General features: G+C 38.1%; 1 protein-coding gene across 1 annotated transcript; it reads left to right on the top strand.

Annotated features, from left to right (window-relative positions):
• Positions 1 to 250: 250 nt before the first annotated feature.
• On the top strand, positions 251 to 23,359 carry LOC128215325 (mucin-1-like). Its single transcript, XM_052922024.1, has 2 exons — positions 251 to 350; positions 21,831 to 23,359. Exons 1-2 carry the CDS (start codon positions 251 to 253, stop codon positions 23,357 to 23,359), a joined length of 1,629 nt encoding a protein of 542 aa, XP_052777984.1.
• Positions 23,360 to 23,499: the final 140 nt, after the last annotated feature.

The raw sequence follows: 23,499 nt of genomic DNA, 5'->3' as shown, positions 1-23,499 counted from the left end.
ATTCGTAGAATGATGATGAGGAGTAGGGTGAGAATAAGGATGAAGATGAGGACGAAAAAGAAGAAGAATGCTTCTGCTGCTGCCGCCGCCGCCGCTGCTGCTGCTGCTGTTGATGATGATGATGAAGAAAGAGATTATGACAGATGAAGATTATGACCGATGAAGACGAATATGACAGATGAAGAATATGACAGATGAAGACGAATATGACAGATGAAGATTATGACAGATGAAGAGGATGATGATAGTGATGAGGATGAAGAGGGGGGGGGTTAAGAAGAAGAATTTGAAGAACAGGAAGAAGAAGACTATGAAGAAGAAGAAGAAGAAGAAGAAGAAGAAGAAGAAGAGTATTGCTTACTTATGCATTCAAGATTATCACATTGCAAAAAAGGCTGATGAATCGATTCGCTAATACTTTTCCAAGTTGTGCCCATTCAAAGTTAATTAATCTAATTTACTCAGGTTGGCGGGATGGGGCTTCACTAGCACTGGAGTTCGCTTCCTGTGCTGCTGTGGACAAAACCTTCAAAAAGATGTTTCATTTTGCTCGCTTTTTTAGAAGTTGTTGATAATGGAAAAATCTGTTTCAATCAATAAGCCAAATTTTCTTTTTTTTTCCAAAGAAGTACACAGAAATGAATAGGCATTTTCTGTTGGTTTTTGAAATCTTACAGTGAACATGCTAAAAGGCACCAGCATTGTTCCCAAGATCTCTTGAACCGAACCCGTGTAGTAGAAAATGTTTATTTAGTTTTCGTGTATTTCAATAAATATAGTATGGTATATTAGATGGGGCTTCGTTTTTTTTTAGATTGGGTCTTATTAATAATATATTTAACACATGGAAAGGCTTAAAAACAACTGTGTTTTTATTATTTTGGATAATACTAGTTTACAAGCACATTTATTTATATGTTTAATATTTGTTTGTATTATTATTGTACTTGCTTTAATTATGTATAAATATTTATATGGGAACATGTGGTGCTGCTTCTGTTCAAATGTTTCAGCGTCCACTGTACCGGAAGGGTCCAACCATCCACCCGAAGAGATGCCCCTTGCAGTGGAGTTGGCTACTGATGACAACCCACCAATGAGGCGATGGCTCAAATCGGGACTGGTTGAGGTAAGAAAAGGTCTTGAAAACCTTATTCATATATACATTGGTAAAAAACGATAATGATTATAGTGATGAGTAAAATGCGTCAAGTTAGTGAGTGTTCAAGGGCTCAATATGAAATAGATGGTGATTATAGTCTTGCATTCGGACAATGATGATGAGGAGTAGTGTGAGAATAAGGATGAAGATGGGGACGAAAAAGAAGAATGCTTCTGCTGCTGCTGCTGCCGTCGCCGCTGCTGCTGCTGCTGCTGTTGATGGTGATGATGAAGAAAGAGATTATGACAGATGAAGATTATGACCGATGAAGACGAATATGACAGATGAAGAATATGACAGATGAAGACGAATATGACAGATGAAGATTATGACAGATGAAAACGATGATAATAGTGATGAGGATGTAGAGGGGGGGGGTTAAGAAGAAGAATTTGAAGAACAGGAAGAAGAATAAGAAGACTATGAAGAAGACTAGGAAGAAGAAGAAGAAGAAGAAGAAGAAGAAGAAGAAGAAGAAGAAGAAGAAGAAGAAGAAGAAGAAAAAGTAGAAGAAACGATATTTGCTTACTTATGCATTCAATATTATCACATTGCAAAAAAGGTTGATGAATCGATTCGTTAATACTTTTCAAGTTGTGCCCATTCAAAGTTAATTAATCTAATTTACTCAGGTTGGCGGGATGGGGCTTCACTAGCACTGGAGTTCGCTTCCTGTGCTGCTGTGGACAAAACCTTCAAAAAAGATATGTTTCATTTTGCTCGCTTTTTTTAGAAGTTGTTGAAAATAGAAAAATCTGTTTCAATCAATAAGCCAAATTTTCTTTTTTTCCAAAGAAATACACATAAATGAATAGGCATTTTCTGTTGGTTTTTGAAATCTTACAGTGAACATGCTAAAAGGCACCAGCATTGTTCCCAAGATCTCTTGAACCGAACCCGTGTAGTAGAAAATGTTTATTTAGTTTTCGTGTATTTCAATAAATATAGTATGGTATATTAGATTGGTCTTCGTTTGTTTTTTTAGATTGGGTCTTATTAATAATATATTTAACACATGAAAAGGCTTAAAAACAACTGTGTTTTTATTATTTTGGATAATACTAGTTTATAAGCACATTTATTCATATGTTTAATATTTGTTTGTATTATTATTGTACTTGCTTTAATTATATATAAAAATTTATATGGGAACATGTGGTGCTGCTTCTGTTCAAATGTTTCAGCGTCCACTGTACCGGAAGGGTCCAACCATCCACCCGAAGAGATGCCCCTTGCAGTGGAGTTGGCTACTGATGACAACCCACCAATGAGGCGATGGCTCAAATCGGGACTGGTTGAGGTAAGAATAGGTCTTGAAACCTTATTCATATATACATTGGTAAAAAAAAAATAATGATAATAGTGATGAGTAAAATGCGTCAAGTTAGTGAGTGCTCAAGGGTTCAATATGTAATAGATGGTGATTATAGTCTTGCATTCGTAGAATGATGATGAGGAGTAGGGTGAGAATAAGGATGAAGATGAGGACGAAAAAGAAGAAGAATGCTTCTGCTGCTGCCGCCGCCGCCGCTGCTGCTGCTGCTGTTGATGATGATGATGAAGAAAGAGATTATGACAGATGAAGATTATGACCGATGAAGACGAATATGACAGATGAAGAATATGACAGATGAAGACGAATATGACAGATGAAGATTATGACAGATGAAGAGGATGATGATAGTGATGAGGATGAAGAGGGGGGGGGGGGTTAAGAAGAAGAATTTGAAGAACAAGAAGAAGAAGAAGAAGAAGAAGAAGAAGAAGAAGAAGAAGAAGAGTATTGCTTATTTATGCATTCAAGATTATCACATTGCAAAAAAGGCTGATGAATCGATTCGCTAATACTTTTCCAAGTTGTGTCCATTCAAAGTTAATTAATCTAATTTACTCAGTTTGGCGGGATGGGGCTTCACTAGCACTGGAGTTCGCTTCCTGTGCTGCTGTGGACAAAACCTTCAAAAAAGATATGTTTCATTTTGCTCGCTTTTTAGAAGTTGTTGATAATGGAAAAATCTGTTTCAATCAATAAGCCAAATTTTCTTTTTTTTCCAAAGAAGTACACAGAAATGAATAGGCATTTTCTGTTGGTTTTTGAAATCTTACAGTGAACATGCTAAAAGGCACCAGCATTGTTCCCAAGATCTCTTGAACCGAACCCGTGTAGTAGAAAATGTTTATTTAGTTTTCGTGTATTTCAATAAATATAGTATGGTATATTAGATGGGGCTTCGTTTTTTTTTTAGATTGGGTCTTATTAATAATATATTTAACACATGGAAAGGCTTAAAAACAACTGTGTTTTTATTATTTTGGATAATACTAGTTTACAAGCACATTTATTTATATGTTTAATATTTGTTTGTATTATTATTGTACTTGCTTTAATTATGTATAAATATTTATATGGGAAAATGTGGTGCTGCTTCTGTTCAAATGTTTCAGCGTCCACTGTACCGGAAGGGTCCAACCATCCACCCGAAGAGATGCCCCTTGCAGTGGAGTTGGCTACTGATGACAACCCACCAATGAGGCGATGGCTCAAATCGGGACTGGTTGAGGTAAGAAAAGGTCTTGAAACCTTATTCATATATACATTGGTAAAAAACGATAATGATTATAGTGATGAGTAAAATGCGTCAAGTTAGTGAGTGTTCAAGGGCTCAATATGAAATAGATGGTGATTATAGTCTTGCATTCGGAGAATGATGATGAGGAGTAGTGTGAGAATAAGGATGAAGATGGGGACGAAAAAGAAGAATGCTTCTGCTGCTGCTGCTGCCGTCGCCGCTGCTGCTGCTGCTGCTGTTGATGATGATGATGAAGAAAGAGATTATGACAGATGAAGATTATGACCGATGAAGACGAATATGACAGATGAAGAATATGACAGATGAAGACGAATATGACAGATGAAGATTATGACAGATGAAGAGATGATGATAGTGATGAGGATGAAGAGGGGGGGGTTAAGAAGAAGAATTTGAAGAACAGGAAGAAGAAGAAGAAGAAGAAGAAGAAGAAGAGTATTGCTTACTTATGCATTCAAGATTATCACATTGCAAAAAAGGCTGATGAATCGATTCGCTAATACTTTTCCAAGTTGTGTCCATTCAAAGTTAATTAATCTAATTTACTCAGGTTGGCGGGATGGGCTTCACTAGCACTGGAGTTCGCTTCCTGTGCTGCTGTGGACAAAACCTTCAAAAAAGATATGTTTCATTTTGCTCGCTTTTTTAGAAGTTGTTGATAATGGAAAAATCTGTTTCAATCAATAAGCCAAATTTTCTTTTTTTCCAAAGAAGTACACAGAAATGAATAGGCATTTTCTGTTGGTTTTTGAAATCTTACAGTGAACATGCTAAAAGGCACCAGCATTGTTCCCAAGATCTCTTGAACCGAACCCGTGTAGTAGAAAATGTTTATTTAGTTTTCGTGTATTTCAATAAATATAGTATGGTATATTAGATGGGGCTTCGTTTTTTTTTAGATTGGGTCTTATTAATAATATATTTAACACATGGAAAGGCATAAAAACAACTGTGTTTTTATTATTTTGGATAATACTAGTTTATAAGCACATTTATTCATATGTTTAATATTTGTTTGTATTATTATTGTACTTGCTTTAATTATATATAAAAATTTATATGGGAACATGTGGTGCTGCTTCTGTTCAAATGTTTCAGCGTCCACTGTACCGGAAGGGTCCAACCATCCACCCGAAGAGATGCCCCTTGCAGTGGAGTTGGCTACTGATGACAACCCGCCAATGAGGCGATGGCTCAAATCGGGACTGGTTGAGGTAAGAAAAGGTCTTGAAACCTTATTCATATATACATTGGTAAAAAAAAATAATGATAATAGTGATGAGTAAAATGCGTCAAGTTAGTGAGTGCTCAAGGGTTCAATATGTAATAGATGGTGATTATAGTCTTGCATTCGTAGAATGATGATGAGGAGTAGGGTGAGAATAAGGATGAAGATGAGGACGAAAAAGAAGAAGAATGCTTCTGCTGCTGCCGCCGCCGCCGCTGCTGCTGCTGCTGTTGATGATGATGATGAAGAAAGAGATTATGACAGATGAAGATTATGACCGATGAAGACGAATATGACAGATGAAGAATATGACAGATGAAGACGAATATGACAGATGAAGATTATGACAGATGAAGAGGATGATGATAGTGATGAGGATGAAGAGGGGGGGGGGGTTAAGAAGAAGAATTTGAAGAGCAGGAAGAAGAAGAAGAAGAAGAAGAAGAAGAAGAAGAAGAAGAAGAAGAAGAAGAAGAAAAAGAAGAAGAAGAGTATTGCTTACTTATGCATTCAAGATTATCACATTGCAAAAAAGGCTGATGAATCGATTCGCTAATACTTTTCCAAGTTGTGCCCATTCAAAGTTAATTAATCTAATTTACTCAGGTTGGCGGGATGGGGCTTCACTAGCACTGGAGTTCGCTTCCTGTGCTGCTGTGGACAAAACCTTCAAAAAAGATATGTTTCATTTTGCTCGCTTTTTTAGTTGTTGATAATGGAAAAATCTGTTTCAATCAATAAGCCAAATTTTCTTTTTTTTCCAAAGAAGTACACAGAAATGAATAGGCATTTTCTGTTGGTTTTTGAAATCTTACAGTGAACATGCTAAAAGGCACCAGCATTGTTCCCAAGATCTCTTGAACCGAACCCGTGTAGTAGAAAATGTTTATTTAGTTTTCGTGTATTTCAATAAATATAGTATGGTATATGAGATGGGGCTTCGTTTTTTTTTAGATTGGGTCTTATTAATAATATATTTAACACATGGAAAGGCTTAAAAACAACTGTGTTTTTATTATTTTGGATAATACTAGTTTACAAGCACATTTATTTATATGTTTAATATTTGTTTGTATTATTATTGTACTTGCTTTAATTATGTATAAATATTTATATGGGAACATGTGGTGCTGCTTCTGTTCAAATGTTTCAGCGTCCACTGTACCGGAAGGGTCCAACCATCCACCCGAAGAGATGCCCCTTGCAGTGGAGTTGGCTACTGATGACAACCCACCAATGAGGCGATGGCTCAAATCGGGACTGGTTGAGGTAAGAAAAGGTCTTGAAACCTTATTCATATATACATTGGTAAAAAACGATAATGATTATAGTGATGAGTAAAATGCGTCAAGTTAGTGAGTGTTCAAGGGCTCAATATGAAATAGATGGTGATTATAGTCTTGCATTCGGAGAATGATGATGAGGAGTAGTGTGAGAATAAGGATGAAGATGGGGACGAAAAAGAAGAATGCTTCTGCTGCTGCTGCTGCCGTCGCCGCTGCTGCTGCTGCTGCTATTGATGATGATGATGATGATGAAGAAAGAGATTATGACAGATGAAGATTATGACCGATGAAGACGAATATGACAGATGAAGAATATGACAGATGAAGACGAATATGACAGATGAAGATTATGACAGATGAAAACGATGATAATTGTGATGAGGATGTAGAGGGGGGGTTAAGAAGAAGAATTTGAAGAACAGGAAGAAGAATAAGAAGACTATGAAGAAGACTAGGAAGAAGAAGAAGAAGAAGAAGAAGAAGAAGAAGAAGAAGAAGAAGTAGAAGAAACGATATTTGCTTACTTATGCATTCAATATTATCACATTGCAAAAAAGGTTGATGAATCGATTCATTAATACTTTTCAAGTTGTGCCCATTCAAAGTTAATTAATCTAATTTACTCAGGTTGGCGGGATGGGGCTTCACTAGCACTGGAGTTCGCTTCCTGTGCTGCTGTGGACAAAACCTTCAGAAAAGATATGTTTCATTTTGCTCGCTTTTTTTAGAAGTTGTTGAAAATAGAAAAATCTGTTTCAATCAATAAGCCAAATTTTCTTTTTTTCCAAAGAAATACACATAAATGAATAGGCATTTTCTGTTGGTTTTTGAAATCTTACAGTGAACATGCTAAAAGGCACCAGCATTGTTCCCAAGATCTCTTGAACCGAACCCGTGTAGTAGAAAATGTTTATTTAGTTTTCGTGTATTTCAATAAATATAGTATGGTATATTAGATGGGTCTTCGTTTTTTTTAGATTGGGTCTTATTAATAATATATTTAACACATGGAAAGGCTTAAAAACAACTGTGTTTTTATTATTTTGGATAATACTAGTTTATAAGCACATTTATTCATATGTTTAATATTTGTTTGTATTATTATTGTACTTGCTTTAATTATATATAAAAATTGATATGGGAACATGTGGTGCTGCTTCTGTTCAAATGTTTCAGTGTCCACTGTACCGGAAGGGTCCAACCATCCACCCGAAGAGATGCCCCTTGCAGTGGAGTTGGCTACTGATGACAACCCACCAATGAGGCGATGGCTCAAATCGGGACTGGTTGAGGTAAGAATAGGTCTTGAAACCTTATTCATATATACATTGGTAAAAAAAAATAATGATAATAGTGATGAGTAAAATGCGTCAAGTTAGTGAGTGCTCAAGGGTTCAATATGTAATAGATGGTGATTATAGTCTTGCATTCGTAGAATGATGATGAGGAGTAGGGTGAGAATAAGGATGAAGATGAGGACGAAAAAGAAGAATGCTTCTGCTGCTGCCGCCGCCGCCGCTGCTGCTGCTGCTGTTGATGATGATGATGAAGAAAGAGATTATGACAGATGAAGATTATGACCGATGAAGACGAATATGACAGATGAAGAATATGACAGATGAAGACGAATATGACAGATGAAGATTATGACAGATGAAGAGGATGATGATAGTGATGAGGATGAAGGGGGAGGGGGGGGTAAGAAGAAGAATTTGAAGAACAGGAAGAAGAAGAAGAAGAATAAGAATAAGAAGAAGAAGAAGAAGAAGAAGAAGAAGAAGAAGAAGAAGAAGAAGAAGAAGAGTATTGCTTACTTATGCATTCAAGATTATCACATTGCAAAAAAGGCTGATGAATCGATTCGCTAATACTTTTCCAAGTTGTGCTCATTCAAAGTTAATTAATCTAATTTACTCAAGTTGGCGGGATGGGGCTTCACTAGCACTGGAGTTCGCTTCCTGTGCTGCTGTGGACAAAACCTTCAAAAAAGATATGTTTCATTTTGCTCGCTTTTTTAGAAGTTGTTGATAATGGAAAAATCAGTTTCAATCAATAAGCCAAATTTTCTTTTTTTTCCAAAGAAGTACACAGAAATGAATAGGCATTTTCTGTTGGTTTTTGAAATCTTACAGTGAACATGCTAAAAGGCACCAGCATTGTTCCCAAGATCTCTTGAACCGAACCCGTGTAGTAGAAAATGTTTATTTAGTTTTCGTGTATTTCAATAAATATAGTATGGTATATTAGATGGGGCTTCGTTTTTTTTTTAGATTGGGTCTTATAAATAATATATTTAACACATGGAAAGGCTTAAAAACAACTGTGTTTTTATTATTTTGGATAATACTAGTTTACAAGCACATTTATTTATATGTTTAATATTTGTTTGTATTATTATTGTACTTGCTTTAATTATGTATAAATATTTATATGGGAACATGTGGTGCTGCTTCTGTTCAAATGTTTCAGCGTCCACTGTACCGGAAGGGTCCAACCATCCACCCGAAGAGATGCCCCTTGCAGTGGAGTTGGCTACTGATGACAACCCACCAATGAGGCGATGGCTCAAATCGGGACTGGTTGAGGTAAGAAAAGGTCTTGAAACCTTATTCATATATACATTGGTAAAAAACGATAATGATTATAGTGATGAGTAAAATGCGTCAAGTTAGTGAGTGTTCAAGGGCTCAATATGAAATAGATGGTGATTATAGTCTTGCATTCGGAGAATGATGATGAGGAGTAGTGTGAGAATAAGGATGAAGATGGGGACGAAAAAGAAGAATGCTTCTGCTGCTGCTGCTGCCGTCGCCGCTGCTGCTGCTGCTGCTGTTGATGATGATGATGATGAGGAAAGAGATTATGACAGATGAAGATTATGACCGATGAAGACGAATATGACAGATGAAGAATATGACAGATGAAGACGAATATGACAGATGAAGATTATGACAGATGAAAACGATGATAATAGTGATGAGGATGTAGAGGGGGGGGGGTTAAGAAGAAGAATTTGAAGAACAGGAAGAAGAATAAGAAGACTATGAAGAAGACTAGGAAGAAGAAGAAGAAGAAGAAGAAGAAGAAGAAGAAGAAGAAGAAGAAGAAGAAGAGTATTGCTTACTTATGCATTCAAGATTATCACATTGCAAAAAAGGCTGATGAATCGATTCGCTAATACTTTTCCAAGTTGTGCCCATTCAAAGTTAATTAATCTAATTTACTCAGGTTGGCGGGATGGGGCTTCACTAGCACTGGAGTTCGCTTCCTGTGCTGCTGTGGACAAAACCTTCAAAAAAGATATGTTTCATTTTGCTCGCTTTTTTAGAAGTTGTTGATAATGGAAAAATCTGTTTCAATCAATAAGCCAAATTTTCTTATTTTTCCAAAGAAGTACACAGAAATGAATAGGCATTTTCTGTTGGTTTTTGAAATCTTACAGTGAACATGCTAAAAGGCACCAGCATTGTTCCCAAGATCTCTTGAACCGAACCCGTGTAGTAGAAAATGTTTATTTAGTTTTCGTGTATTTCAATAAATATAGTATGGTATATTAGATGGGGCTTCGTTTTTTTTTAGATTGGGTCTTATTAATAATATATTTAACACATGGAAAGGCTTAAAAACAACTGTGTTTTTATTATTTTGGATAATACTAGTTTACAAGCACATTTATTTATATGTTTAATATTTGTTTGTATTATTATTGTACTTGCTTTAATTATGTATAAATATTTATATGGGAACATGTGGTGCTGCTTCTGTTCAAATGTTTCAGCGTCCACTGTACCGGAAGGGTCCAACCATCCACCCGAAGAGATGCCCCTTGCAGTGGAGTTGGCTACTGATGACAACCCACCAATGAGGCGATGGCTCAAATCGGGACTGGTTGAGGTAAGAAAAGGTCTTGAAACCTTATTCATATATACATTGGTAAAAAACGATAATGATTATAGTGATGAGTAAAATGCGTCAAGTTAGTGAGTGTTCAAGGGCTCAATATGAAATAGATGGTGATTATAGTCTTGCATTCGGAGAATGATGATGAGGAGTAGTGTGAGAATAAGGATGAAGATGGGGACGAAAAAGAAGAATGCTTCTGCTGCTGCTGCTGCCGTCGCCGCTGCTGCTGCTGCTGCTGTTGATGATGATGATGAAGAAAGAGATTATGACAGATGAAGATTATGACCGATGAAGACGAATATGACAGATGAAGAATATGACAGATGAAGCGAATATGACAGATGAAGATTATGACAGATGAAAACGATGATAATAGTGATGAGGATGTAGAGGGGGGGGGGGGTTAAGAAGAAGAATTTGAAGAACAGGAAGAAGAATAAGAAGACTATGAAGAAGACTAGGAAGAAGAAGAAGAAGAAGAAGAAGAAGAAGAAGAAGAAGAAGAAGAAGAAGAAAAAGTAGAAGAAACGATATTTGCTTACTTATGCATTCAATATTATCACATTGCAAAAAAGGTTGATGAATCGATTCGTTAATACTTTTCAAGTTGTGCCCATTCAAAGTTAATTAATCTAATTTACTCAGGTTGGCGGGATGGGGCTTCACTAGCACTGGAGTTCGCTTCCTGTGCTGCTGTGGACAAAACCTTCAAAAAAGATATGTTTCATTTTGCTCGCTTTTTTTAGAAGTTGTTGAAAATAGAAAAAATCTGTTTCAATCAATAAGCCAAATTTTCTTTTTTTCCAAAGAAATACACATAAATGAATAGGCATTTTCTGTTGGTTTTTGAAATCTTACAGTGAACATGCTAAAAGGCACCAGCATTGTTCCCAAGATCTCTTGAACCGAACCCGTGTAGTAGAAAATGTTTATTTAGTTTTCGTGTATTTCAATAAATATAGTATGGTATATTAGATGGGTCTTCGTTTTTTTTTAGATTGGGTCTTATTAATAATATATTTAACACATGGAAAGGCTTAAAAACAACTGTGTTTTTATTATTTTGGATAATACTAGTTTATAAGCACATTTATTCATATGTTTAATATTTGTTTGTATTATTATTGTACTTGCTTTAATTATATATAAAAATTTATATGGGAACATGTGGTGCTGCTTCTGTTCAAATGTTTCAGCGTCCACTGTACCGGAAGGGTCCAACCATCCACCCGAAGAGATGCCCCTTGCAGTGGAGTTGGCTACTGATGACAACCCACCAATGAGGCGATGGCTCAAATCGGGACTGGTTGAGGTAAGAATAGGTCTTGAAACCTTATTCATATATACATTGGTAAAAAAAAATAATGATAATAGTGATGAGTAAAATGCGTCAAGTTAGTGAGTGCTCAAGGGTTCAATATGTAATAGATGGTGATTATAGTCTTGCATTCGTAGAATGATGATGAGGAGTAGGGTGAGAATAAGGATGAAGATGAGGACGAAAAAGAAGAAGAATGCTTCTGCTGCTGCCGCCGCCGCCGCCGCTGCTGCTGCTGCTGTTGATGATGATGATGAAGAAAGAGATTATGACAGATGAAGATTATGACCGATGAAGACGAATATGACAGATGAAGAATATGACAGATGAAGACGAATATGACAGATGAAGATTATGACAGATGAAGAGGATGATGATAGTGATGAGGATGAAAAGGGGGGGGTTAAGAAGAAGAATTTGAAGAACAGGAAGAAGAAGAATAAGAAGAAGAAGAAGAAGAAGAAGAAGAAGAAGAGTATTGCTTACTTATGCATTCAAGATTATCACATTGCAAAAAAGGCTGATGAATCGATTCGCTAATACTTTTCCAAGTTGTGCCCATTCAAAGTTAATTAATCTAATTTACTCAGGTTGGCGGGATGGGGCTTCACTAGCACTGGAGTTCGCTTCCTGTGCTGCTGTGGACAAAACCTTCAAAAAAGATATGTTTCATTTTGCTCGCTTTTTTAGAAGTTGTTGATAATGGAAAAATCTGTTTCAATCAATAAGCCAAATTTTCTTTTTTTTCCAAAGAAGTACACAGAAATGAATAGGCATTTTCTGTTGGTTTTTGAAATCTTACAGTGAACATGCTAAAAGGCACCAGCATTGTTCCCAAGATCTCTTGAACCGAACCCGTGTAGTAGAAAATGTTTATTTAGTTTTCGTGTATTTCAATAAATATAGTATGGTATATTAGATGGGGCTTCGTTTTTTTTAGATTGGGTCTTATTAATGATATATTCAACACATGGAAAGGCTTAAAAACAACTGTGTTTTTATTATTTTGGATAATACTAGTTTACAAGCACATTTATTTATATGTTTAATATTTGTTTGTATTATTATTGTACTTGCTTTAATTATGTATAAATATTTATATGGGAACATGTGGTGCTGCTTCTGTTCAAATGTTTCAGCGTCCACTGTACCGGAAGGGTCCAACCATCCACCCGAAGAGATGCCCCTTGCAATGGAGTTGGCTACTGATGACAACCCACCAATGAGGCGATGGCTCAAATCGGGACTGGTTGAGGTAAGAAAAGGTCTTGAAACCTTATTCATATATACATTGGTAAAAAACGATAATGATTATAGTGATGAGTAAAATGCGTCAAGTTAGTGAGTGTTCAAGGGCTCAATATGAAATAGATGGTGATTACAGTCTTGCATTCGGAGAATGATGAGGAGGAGTAGTGTGAGAATAAGGATGAAGATGGGGACGAAAAAGAAGAATGCTTCTGCTGCTGCTGCTGCCGTCGCCGCTGCTGCTGCTGCTGCTGTTGATGATGATGATGAAGAAAGAGATTATGACAGATGAAGATTATGACCGATGAAGACGAATATGACAGATGAAGAATATGACAGATGAAGACGAATATGACAGATGAAGATTATGACAGATGAAAACGATGATAATAGTGATGAGGATGTAGAGGGGGGTTAAGAAGAAGAATTTGAAGAACAGGAAGAAGAATAAGAAGACTATGAAGAAGACTATGTAGAAGAAGAAGAAGAAGAAGAGTATTGCTTACTTATGCATTCAAGATTATCACATTGCAAAAAAGGCTGATGAATCGATTCGCTAATACTTTTCCAAGTTGTGCCCATTCAAAGTTAATTAATCTAATTTACTCAGGTTGGCGGGATGGGGCTTCACTAGCACTGGAGTTCGCTTCCTGTGCTGCTGTGGACAAAACCTTCAAAAAAGATATGTTTCATTTTGCTCGCTTTTTTAGAAGTTGTTGATAATGGAAAAATCTGTTTCAATCAATAAGCCAAATTTTCTTTTTTTTCCAAAGAAGTACACAGAAATGAATAGGCATTTTCTGTTGGTTTTTGAAATCTTACAGTGAACATGCTAAAAGGCACCAGCATTGTTCCCAAGATCTCTTGAACCGAACCCGTGTAGTAGAAAATGTTTATTTAGTTTTCGTGTATTTCAATAAATATAGTATGGTATATTAGATGGGGCTTCGTTTTTTTTTAGATTGGGTCTTATTAATAATATATTTAACACATGGAAAGGCTTAAAAACAACTGTGTTTTTATTATTTTGGATAATACTAGTTTACAAGCACATTTATTTATATGTTTAATATTTGTTTGTATTATTATTGTACTTGCTTTAATTATGTATAAATATTTATATGGGAACATGTGGTGCTGCTTCTGTTCAAATGTTTCAGCGTCCACTGTACCGGAAGGGTCCAACCATCCACCCGAAGAGATGCCCCTTGCAATGGAGTTGGCTACTGATGACAACCCACCAATGAGGCGATGGCTCAAATCGGGACTGGTTGAGGTAAGAAAAGGTCTTGAAACCTTATTCATATATACATTGGTAAAAAACGATAATGATTATAGTGATGAGTAAAATGCGTCAAGTTAGTGAGTGTTCAAGGGTTCAATATGAAATAGATGGTGATTATAGTCTTGCATTCGGAGAATGATGATGAGGAGTAGTGTGAGAATAAGGATGAAGATGGGGACGAAAAAGAAGAATGCTTCTGCTGCTGCTGCTGCTGCCGTCGCCGCTGCTGCTGCTGCTGCTGTTGATGATGATGATGAAGAAAGAGATTATGACAGATGAAGATTATGACCGATGAAGACGAATATGACAGATGAAGAATATGACAGATGAAGACGAATATGACAGATGAAGATTATGACAGATGAAAACGATGATAATAGTGATGAGGATGTAGAGGGGGGGTTAAGAAGAAGAATTTGAAGAACAGGAAGAAGAATAAGAAGACTATGAAGAAGACTAGGAAGAAGAAGAAGAAGAAGAAGAAGAAGAAGAAGAAGAAGAAGAAGAAGAAGAAAAAGTAGAAGAAACGATATTTGCTTACTTATGCATTCAATATTATCACATTGCAAAAAAGGTTGATGAATCGATTCGTTAATACTTTTCAAGTTGTGCCCATTGAAACCTTATTCATATATACATTGGTAAAAAACGATAATGATTATAGTGATGAGTAAAATGCGTCAAGTTAGTGAGTGTTCAAGGGCTCAATATGAAATAGATGTTGATTATAGTCTTGCATTCGGAGAATGATGATGAGGAGTAGTGTGAGAATAAGGATGAAGATGGGGACGAAAAAGAAGAATGCTTCTGCTGCTGCTGCTGCCGTCGCCGCTGCTGCTGCTGCTGCTGTTGATGATGATGATGAAGAAAGAGATTATGACAGATGAAGATTATGACCGATGAAGACGAATATGACAGATGAAGAATATGACAGATGAAGCGAATATGACAGATGAAGATTATGACAGATGAAAACGATGATAATAGTGATGAGGATGTAGAGGGGGGGGGGGTTAAGAAGAAGAATTTGAAGAACAGGAAGAAGAATAAGAAGACTATGAAGAAGACTAGGAAGAAGAAGAAGAAGAAGAAGAAGAAGAAGAAGAAGAAGAAGAAGAAGAAAAAGTAGAAGAAACGATATTTGCTTACTTATGCATTCAATATTATCACATTGCAAAAAAGGTTGATGAATCGATTCGTTAATACTTTTCAAGTTGTGCCCATTCAAAGTTAATTAATCTAATTTACTCAGGTTGGCGGGATGGGGCTTCACTAGCACTGGAGTTCGCTTCCTGTGCTGCTGTGGACAAAACCTTCAAAAAAGATATGTTTCATTTTGCTCGCTTTTTTTAGAAGTTGTTGAAAATAGAAAAATCTGTTTCAATCAATAAGCCAAATTTTCTTTTTTTCCAAAGAAATACACATAAATGAATAGGCATTTTCTGTTGGTTTTTGAAATCTTACAGTGAACATGCTAAAAGGCACCAGCATTGTTCCCAAGATCTCTTGAACCGAACCCGTGAAGTAGAAAATGTTTATTTAGTTTTCGTGTATTTCAATAAATATAGTATGGTATATTAGATGGGTCTTCGTTTTTTTTAGATTGGGTCTAAAAAGAAGAATGCTTCTGCTGCTGCCGCCGCCGCCGCTGCTGCTGCTGCTGTTGATGATGATGATGAAGAAAGAGATTATGACAGATGAAGATTATGACCGATGAAGACGAATATGACAGATGAAGAATATGACCGATGAAGACGAATATGACAGATGAAGATTATGACAGATGAAGAGGATGATGATAGTGATGAGGATGAAGGGGGAGGGGGGGGTAAGAAGAAGAATTTGAAGAACAGGAAGAAGAAGAATAAGAAGAAGAAGAAGAAGAAGAAGAAGAAAAAGAAGAAGAGTATTGCTTACTTATGCATTCAAGATTATCACATTGCAAAAAAGGCTGATGAATCGATTCGCTAATACTTTTCCAAGTTGTGCCCATTCAAAGTTAATTAATCTAATTTACTCAAGTTGGCGGGATGGGGCTTCACTAGCACTGGAGTTCGCTTCCTGTGCTGCTGTGGACAAAACCTTCAAAAAAGATATGTTTCATTTTGCTCGCTTTTTTAGAAGTTGTTGATAATGGAAAAATCAGTTTCAATCAATAAGCCAAATTTTCTTTTTTTTCCAAAGAAGTACACAGAAATGAATAGGCATTTTCTGTTGGTTTTTGAAATCTTACAGTGAACATGCTAAAAGGCACCAGCATTGTTCCCAAGATCTCTTGAACCGAACCCGTGTAGTAGAAAATGTTTATTTAGTTTTCGTGTATTTCAATAAATATAGTATGGTATATTAGATGGGGCTTCGTTTTTTTTTAGATTGGGTCTTATAAATAATATATTTAACACATGGAAAGGCTTAAAAACAACTGTGTTTTTATTATTTTGGATAATACTAGTTTACAAGCACATTTATTTATATGTTTAATATTTGTTTGTATTATTATTGTACTTGCTTTAATTATGTATAAATATTTATATGGGAACATGTGGTGCTGCTTCTGTTCAAATGTTTCAGCGTCCACTGTACCGGAAGGGTCCAACCATCCACCCGAAGAGATGCCCCTTGCAGTGGAGTTGGCTACTGATGACAACCCACCAATGAGGCGATGGCTCAAATCGGGACTGGTTGAGGTAAGAAAAGGTCTTGAAACCTTATTCATATATACATTGGTAAAAAACGATAATGATTATAGTGATGAGTAAAATGCGTCAAGTTAGTGAGTGTTCAAGGGCTCAATATGAAATAGATGGTGATTATAGTCTTGCATTCGGAGAATGATGATGAGGAGTAGTGTGAGAATAAGGATGAAGATGGGGACGAAAAAGAAGAATGCTTCTGCTGCTGCTGCCGTCGCCGCTGCTGCTGCTGTTGATGATGATGATGAAGAAAGAGATCATGACAGATGAAGATTATGACCGATGAAGACGAATAAGACAGATGAAGAATATGACAGATGAAGACGAATATGACAGATGAAGATTATGACAGATGAAAACGATGATAATAGTGATGAGGATGTAGAGGGGGGGTTAAGAAGAAGAATTTGAAGAACAGGAAGAAGAATAAGAAGACTATGAAGAAGACTAGGAAGAAGAAGAAGAAGAAGAAGAAGAAGAAGAAGAAGAAGAAGAAGAAGAAGAAGAAGAAAAAGTAGAAGAAACGATATTTGCTTACTTATGCATTCAATATTATCACATTGCAAAAAAGGTTGATGAATCGATTCGTTAATACTTTTCAAGTTGTGCCCATTCAAAGTTAATCAATCTAATTTACTCAGGTTGGCGGGATGGGGCTTCACTAGCACTGGAGTTCGCTTCCTGTGCTGCTGTGGACAAAACCTTCAAAAAAGATATGTTTCATTTTGCTCGCTTTTTTTTAGAAGTTGTTGAAAATAGAAAAATCTGTTTCAATCAATAAGCCAAATTTTCTTTTTTTCCAAAGAAATACACATAAATGAATAGGCATTTTCTGTTGTTTTTTGAAATATTACAGTGAACATGCTAAAAGGCACCAGCATTGTTCCCAAGATCTCTTGAACCGAACCCGTGTAGTAGAAAATGTTTATTTAGTTTTCGTGTATTTCAATAAATATAGTATGGTATATTAGATGGGTCTTCGTTTTTTTTTAGATTGGGTCTTATTAATAATATATTTAACACATGGAAAGGCTTAAAAACAACTGTGTTTTTATTATTTTGGATAATACTAGTTTATAAGCACATTTATTCATATGTTTAATATTTGTTTGTATTATTATTGTACTTGCTTTAATTATATATAAAAATTTATATGGGAACATGTGGTGCTGCTTCTGTTCAAATGTTTCAGCGTCCACTGTACCGGAAGGGTCCAACCATCCACCCGAAGAGATGCCCCTTGCAGTGGAGTTGGCTACTGATGACAACCCACCAATGAGGCGATGGCTCAAATCGGGACTGGTTGAGGTAAGAATAGGTCTTGAAACCTTATTCATATATACATTGGTAAAAAAAAAATGATAATAGTGATGAGTAAAATGCGTCAAGTTAGTGAGTGCTCAAGGGTTCAATATGTAATAGATGGTGATTATAGTCTTGCATTCGTAGAATGATGATGAGGAGTAGGGTGAGAATAAGGATGAAGATGAGGACGAAAAAGAAGAAGAATGCTTCTGCTGCTGCCGCCGCCGCCGCTGCTGCTGCTGCTGTTGATGATGATGATGAAGAAAGAGATTATGACAGTTGAAGATTATGACCGATGAAGACGAATATGACAGATGAAGAATATGACAGATGAAGAAGAATATGACAGATGAAGATTATGACAGATGAAGAGGATGATGATAGTGATGAGGATGAAGAGGGGGGGTTTAAGAAGAAGAATTTGAAGAACAGGAAGAAGAAGAATAAGAAGAATAACAAGAAGAAGAAGAAGAAGAAGAAGAAGAAGAAGAAGAAGAAGAAGAGTATTGCTTACTTATGCATTCAAGATTATCACATTGCAAAAAAGGCTGATGAATCGATTCGCTAATACTTTTCCAAGTTGTGCCCATTCAAAGTTAATTAATCTAATTTACTCAGGTTGGCGGGATGGGGCTTCACTAGCACTGGAGTTCGCTTCCTGTGCTGCTGTGGACAAAACCTTCAAAAAAGATATGTTTCATTTTGCTCGCTTTTTTAGAAGTTGTTGATAATGGAAAAATCTGTTTCAATCAATAAGCCAAATTTTCTTTTTTTTCCAAAGAAGTACACAGAAATGAATAGGCATTTTCTGTTGGTTTTTGAAATCTTACAGTGAACATGCTAAAAGGCACCAGCATTGTTCCCAAGATCTCTTGAACCGAACCCGTGTAGTAGAAAATGTTTATTTAGTTTTCGTGTATTTCAATAAATATAGTATGGTATATTAGATTGGTCTTCGTTTTTTTTTAGATTGGGTCTTATTAATAATATATTTAACACATGGAAAGGCTTAAAAACAACTGTGTTTTTATTATTTTGGATAATACTAGTTTATAAGCACATTTATTCATATGTTTAATATTTGTTTGTATTATTATTGTACTTGCTTTAATTATATATAAAAATTTATATGGGAACATGTGGTGCTGCTTCTGTTCAAATGTTTCAGCGTCCACTGTACCGGAAGGGTCCAACCATCCACCCGAAGAGATGCCCCTTGCAGTGGAGTTGGCTACTGATGACAACCCACCAATGAGGCGATGGCTCAAATCGGGACTGGTTGAGGTAAGAATAGGTCTTGAAACCTTATTCATATATACATTGGTAAAAAAAATAATGATAATAGTGATGAGTAAAATGCGTCAAATTAGTGAGTGCTCAAGGGTTCAATATGTAATAGATGGTGATTATAGTCTTGCATTCGTAGAATGATGATGAGGAGTAGGGTGAGAATAAGGATGAAGATGAGGACGAAAAAGAAGAAGAATGCTTCTGCTGCTGCCGCCGCCGCCGCCGCTGCTGCTGCTGCTGTTGATGATGATGATGAAGAAAGAGATTATGACAGATGAAGATTATGACCGATGAAGACGAATATGACAGATGAAGAATATGACAGATGAAGACGAATATGACAGATGAAGATTATGACAGATGAAGAGGATGATGATAGTGATGAGGATGAAGAGGGGGGGGGTTAAGAAGAAGAATTTGAAGAACAGGAAGAAGAAGAATAAGAAGAATAACAAGAAGAAGAAGAAGAAGAAGAAGAAGAAGAAGAAAAAGAGGAATATGAAGAAGAAGAAGAAGAAGAAGAAGAAGAGTATTGCTTACTTATGCATTCAAGATTATCACATTGCAAAAAAGGCTGATGAATCGATTCGCTAATACTTTTCCAAGTTGTGCCCATTCAAAGTTAATTAATCTAATTTACTCAGGTTGGCGGGATGGGGCTTCACTAGCACTGGAGTTCGCTTCCTGTGCTGCTGTGGACAAAACCTTCAAAAAAGATATGTTTCATTTTGCTCGCTTTTTTAGAAGTTGTTGATAATGGAAAAATCTGTTTCAATCAATAAGCCAAATTTTCTTTTTTTTCCAAAGAAGTACACATAAATGAATAGGCATTTTCTGTTGGTTTTTGAAATCTTACAGTGAACATGCTAAAAGGCACCAGCATTGTTCCCAAGATCTCTTGAACCGAACCCGTGTAGTAGAAAATGTTTATTTAGTTTTCGTGTATTTCAATAAATATAGTATGGTATATAAGATGGGGCTTCGTTTTTTTTTAGATTGGGTCTTATTAATAATATATTTAACACACGGAAAGGCTTAAAAACAACTGTGTTTTTATTATTTTGGATAATACTAGTTTACAAGCACATTTATTTATATGTTTAATATTTGTTTGTATTATTATTGTACTTGCTTTAAATATGTATAAATATTTATATGGGAACATGTGGTGCTGCTTCTGTTCAAATGTTTCAGCGTCCACTGTACCGGAAGGGTCCAACCATCCACCCGAAGAGATGCCCCTTGCAGTGGAGTTGGCTACTGATGACAACCCACCAATGAGGCGATGGCTCAAATCGGGACTGGTTGAGGTAACTGTTACTAAAAATAGAAAAACGGTTGAAACTGAATAACTTTAGTTACGGATGACATATCTTGACCAAACTTGGTCTGTAGGAAGAGTCTATTGATACCTTTCATGGGATTGCGTTTGGGGTCCCTAGGGTCAAGGTCAAGGTCACTGTTACTAAAAATAGGAAAACGGTTAAAACTGAATAACTTTAGTTAGGGATGACATATCTTGACTAAACTTGGTCTATAGGAAGAGTTTATAGAGACCTTTCATGGGATTGCGTAAAGGGTCCCTAGGTTCAAGGTTAAGGTCACTGTTACTAAAAAAAGAAATACAGTTGAAACTGAATAACTTTAGTAAGGGTTGACATATCTTGACCAAACTTGGTCTATATACAGAGTTTATTGGTACCTTTCATGGGATTGCGTTAAGGGTCCTTAGGGTCAAGGTCAATGTCACTGTAACTAAAAATAGTAAAACACACACAGGCTGAAGTTCTTCTGTCAATCATTAAAAACCTGGTTTCGTCGCATTGCGGCCTTTCTTGTTCATTGTATTCAAATACATATATAACATCAACATTACTTGCATGTAATAAGGTATAAACCCCTGAAACAAAAGTAAGAGTATTTAAATAATGTGGATGTTTCTTCAAACATTGCACTGAGGTGAAACAAGAATTTATAATGTTGGTATGGTGTTGTTGTTTATAACACTCTCATACAATTCCTTAGCTCTGGGAAAATGCAGGCACTGATTTCCAGGAGCCTATTTCTCCTCTCCTTTTTTAGTCTGCAACTGCTGATTTTCGTTGTCTTCTTTTCGTCAGCTCTAAGAGAATGCAGCATATTTCCTTGGCAATATAACTCCTTACCTCTGTGAAACTGCTGGCATTGATTTCCGGGGGCCTACTACTCCTCACCTTTCGTAAAATGCCGGCATTGATTTTATGGGGGCCTTCTACTCCTCTCATCTCGGAGCCTGCAGCAGTCTGTTTCAGAGGACTTGACAATTCTCATCAGCTGATGATTGTCGCAGTACAAAACCGTTGATGCCCTGCTCATGGCGCGACACCAAACCACTGCCCCTCCCCTGAAGTGTGCGGTACGAAATCGTCGACGCCCGTTCATGGCGCGAAACCAAACCACCGTCCCTCCCCGGCAGGGTGCGGTATAAAACCGACGACGCCCGTTCATGACGCGACACCAAACCACCGTCCCTCCCCTGCAGGGTGCGGTACAAAACCGTCGACGCCCGTTCATGGCGCGACACCAAACCACCGCCCCTCCCCTGCAGGGTGCGATATAAAACCGTCGACGCCCGTTCATGGCGCGACACCAAACCACCGCCCCTCCCGTGCAGGGTGCGGTAAAAAACCGTCGACGCCTGTTGATGGCGCGACACCAAACCACCGCCACTCCCCTTCAGGGTGCGGTACAAAACCGTCGACGCCCGTTAATGGCGAGACACCAAAACACCGCCGCTCCCCTGCAGGGTGCGGTACAAAACCGTCGACACCCGTTCATGGCGCGACACCAAACCACCGCCGTTCCCCTGCAGGGTGCGGAACAAAACCGGCGACGCCCGTTCGAGGCACGACACCAAACCACTGCCGCTCCCCTGCAGGGTGCGGTACAAAACCGTCGACGTCCGTTAATGGTGCGACACCAAACCACCGCCACTCTCCTGCAGTGCGCGGTACAAAACCGTCGACGCCCGTTCATGGCGCGACACCAAACCACCGCCGCTCCCCTGCAGGGTGCGGTACAAAACCGTTGACGCCCATTAATGGCGAGACACCAAACCACCGCCGCTTCCCTGCAGGGTGCGGTACAAAACCGTCGACGCCCGTTAATGGCGCGACACCAAACCACCGCCACTCCCCTGCAGGGTGCGGTACAAAACCGTCGACGCCCGTTAATGGCGAGACACCAAACCACCGCCGCTCCCCTGCAGGGTGCGGTACAAAACCGTCGACACCCGTTCATGGCGCGACACCAAACCACCGCCGTTCCCCTGCAGGGTGCGGTACAAAACCGGCGACGCCCGTTCGAGGCACGACACCAAACCACTGCCGCTCCCCTGCAGGGTGCGGTACAAAACCGTCGACGCCCGTTAATGGTGCGACACCAAACCTACGCCACTCTCCTGCAGTGCGCGGTACAAAACCGTCGACGCCCGTTCATGGCGCGACACCAAACCACCGCCGCTCCCCTGCAGGGTGCGGTACAAAACCGTTGACGCCCATTCATGGCGCGGCATCAAACCACCGCCCCTCCCCTGCAGGGTGTGGTACAAAACCGTTGACGCCCATTAATGGCGAGACACCAAACCACCGCCGCTTCCCTGCAGGGTGCGATACAAAACCGTCGACGCCCGTTTATGGCGCGACACCAAACCACCGCCACTCCCCTGCAGGGTGCGATACAAAACCGTCGACGCCCGTTAATGGCGCGACACCAAACCACCGCCGCTCCCCTGCAGGGTGCGATACAAAACCGTCGACGCCCGTTAATGGCGCGACACCAAACCACCGCCGTTTCCCTGCAGGGTGCAGTACAAAACCGTCGACGCCCGTTCATGGCGCGACACCAAACCACCGCCGCTCCCCTGCAGGGTGCGGTACAAAACCGTCGACGCCGACGCCCGTTCATGGCGTGACACTAAACCACCGCCCCTCCCCTGCAGGGTGCGGTACATTTGTTTGTTATGACATCATGCTCAGTGTTTATTTCAATATTGTGCTCCGATTGGATTAGTGCTACACCATTAACTATTGATATGGAGGTTCCAAATATCAGCTATTCTTGATCGTATAAGCTCATTGATATACTGTTTGTTTCTTTCCTAATTGAATTTCTTTCATCCCGTTTTTGGTTATTTTCTTATGAAACTCCTG

The sequence above is a fragment of the Mya arenaria genome, chromosome 13, assembly GCF_026914265.1.
Source record: "Mya arenaria isolate MELC-2E11 chromosome 13, ASM2691426v1".
NCBI lineage: Eukaryota > Metazoa > Mollusca > Bivalvia > Myida > Myidae > Mya > Mya arenaria.
This window is presented reverse-complemented; position numbering and strand designations above follow the sequence as displayed.

Bases quoted from the DNA above. Each gene is read 5' to 3' on its own strand.
- LOC128215325 (XM_052922024.1), top strand. From the start codon at position 251: ATGAGGATGAAGAGGGGGGGGGTTAAGAAGAAGAATTTGAAGAACAGG. The intron at 351-21,830 runs GTATTGCTTACT...CCTCCCCTGCAG, and splicing joins GAAGAAGAAGAAGAAGAAGA to GGTGCGGTACAAAACCGTCG.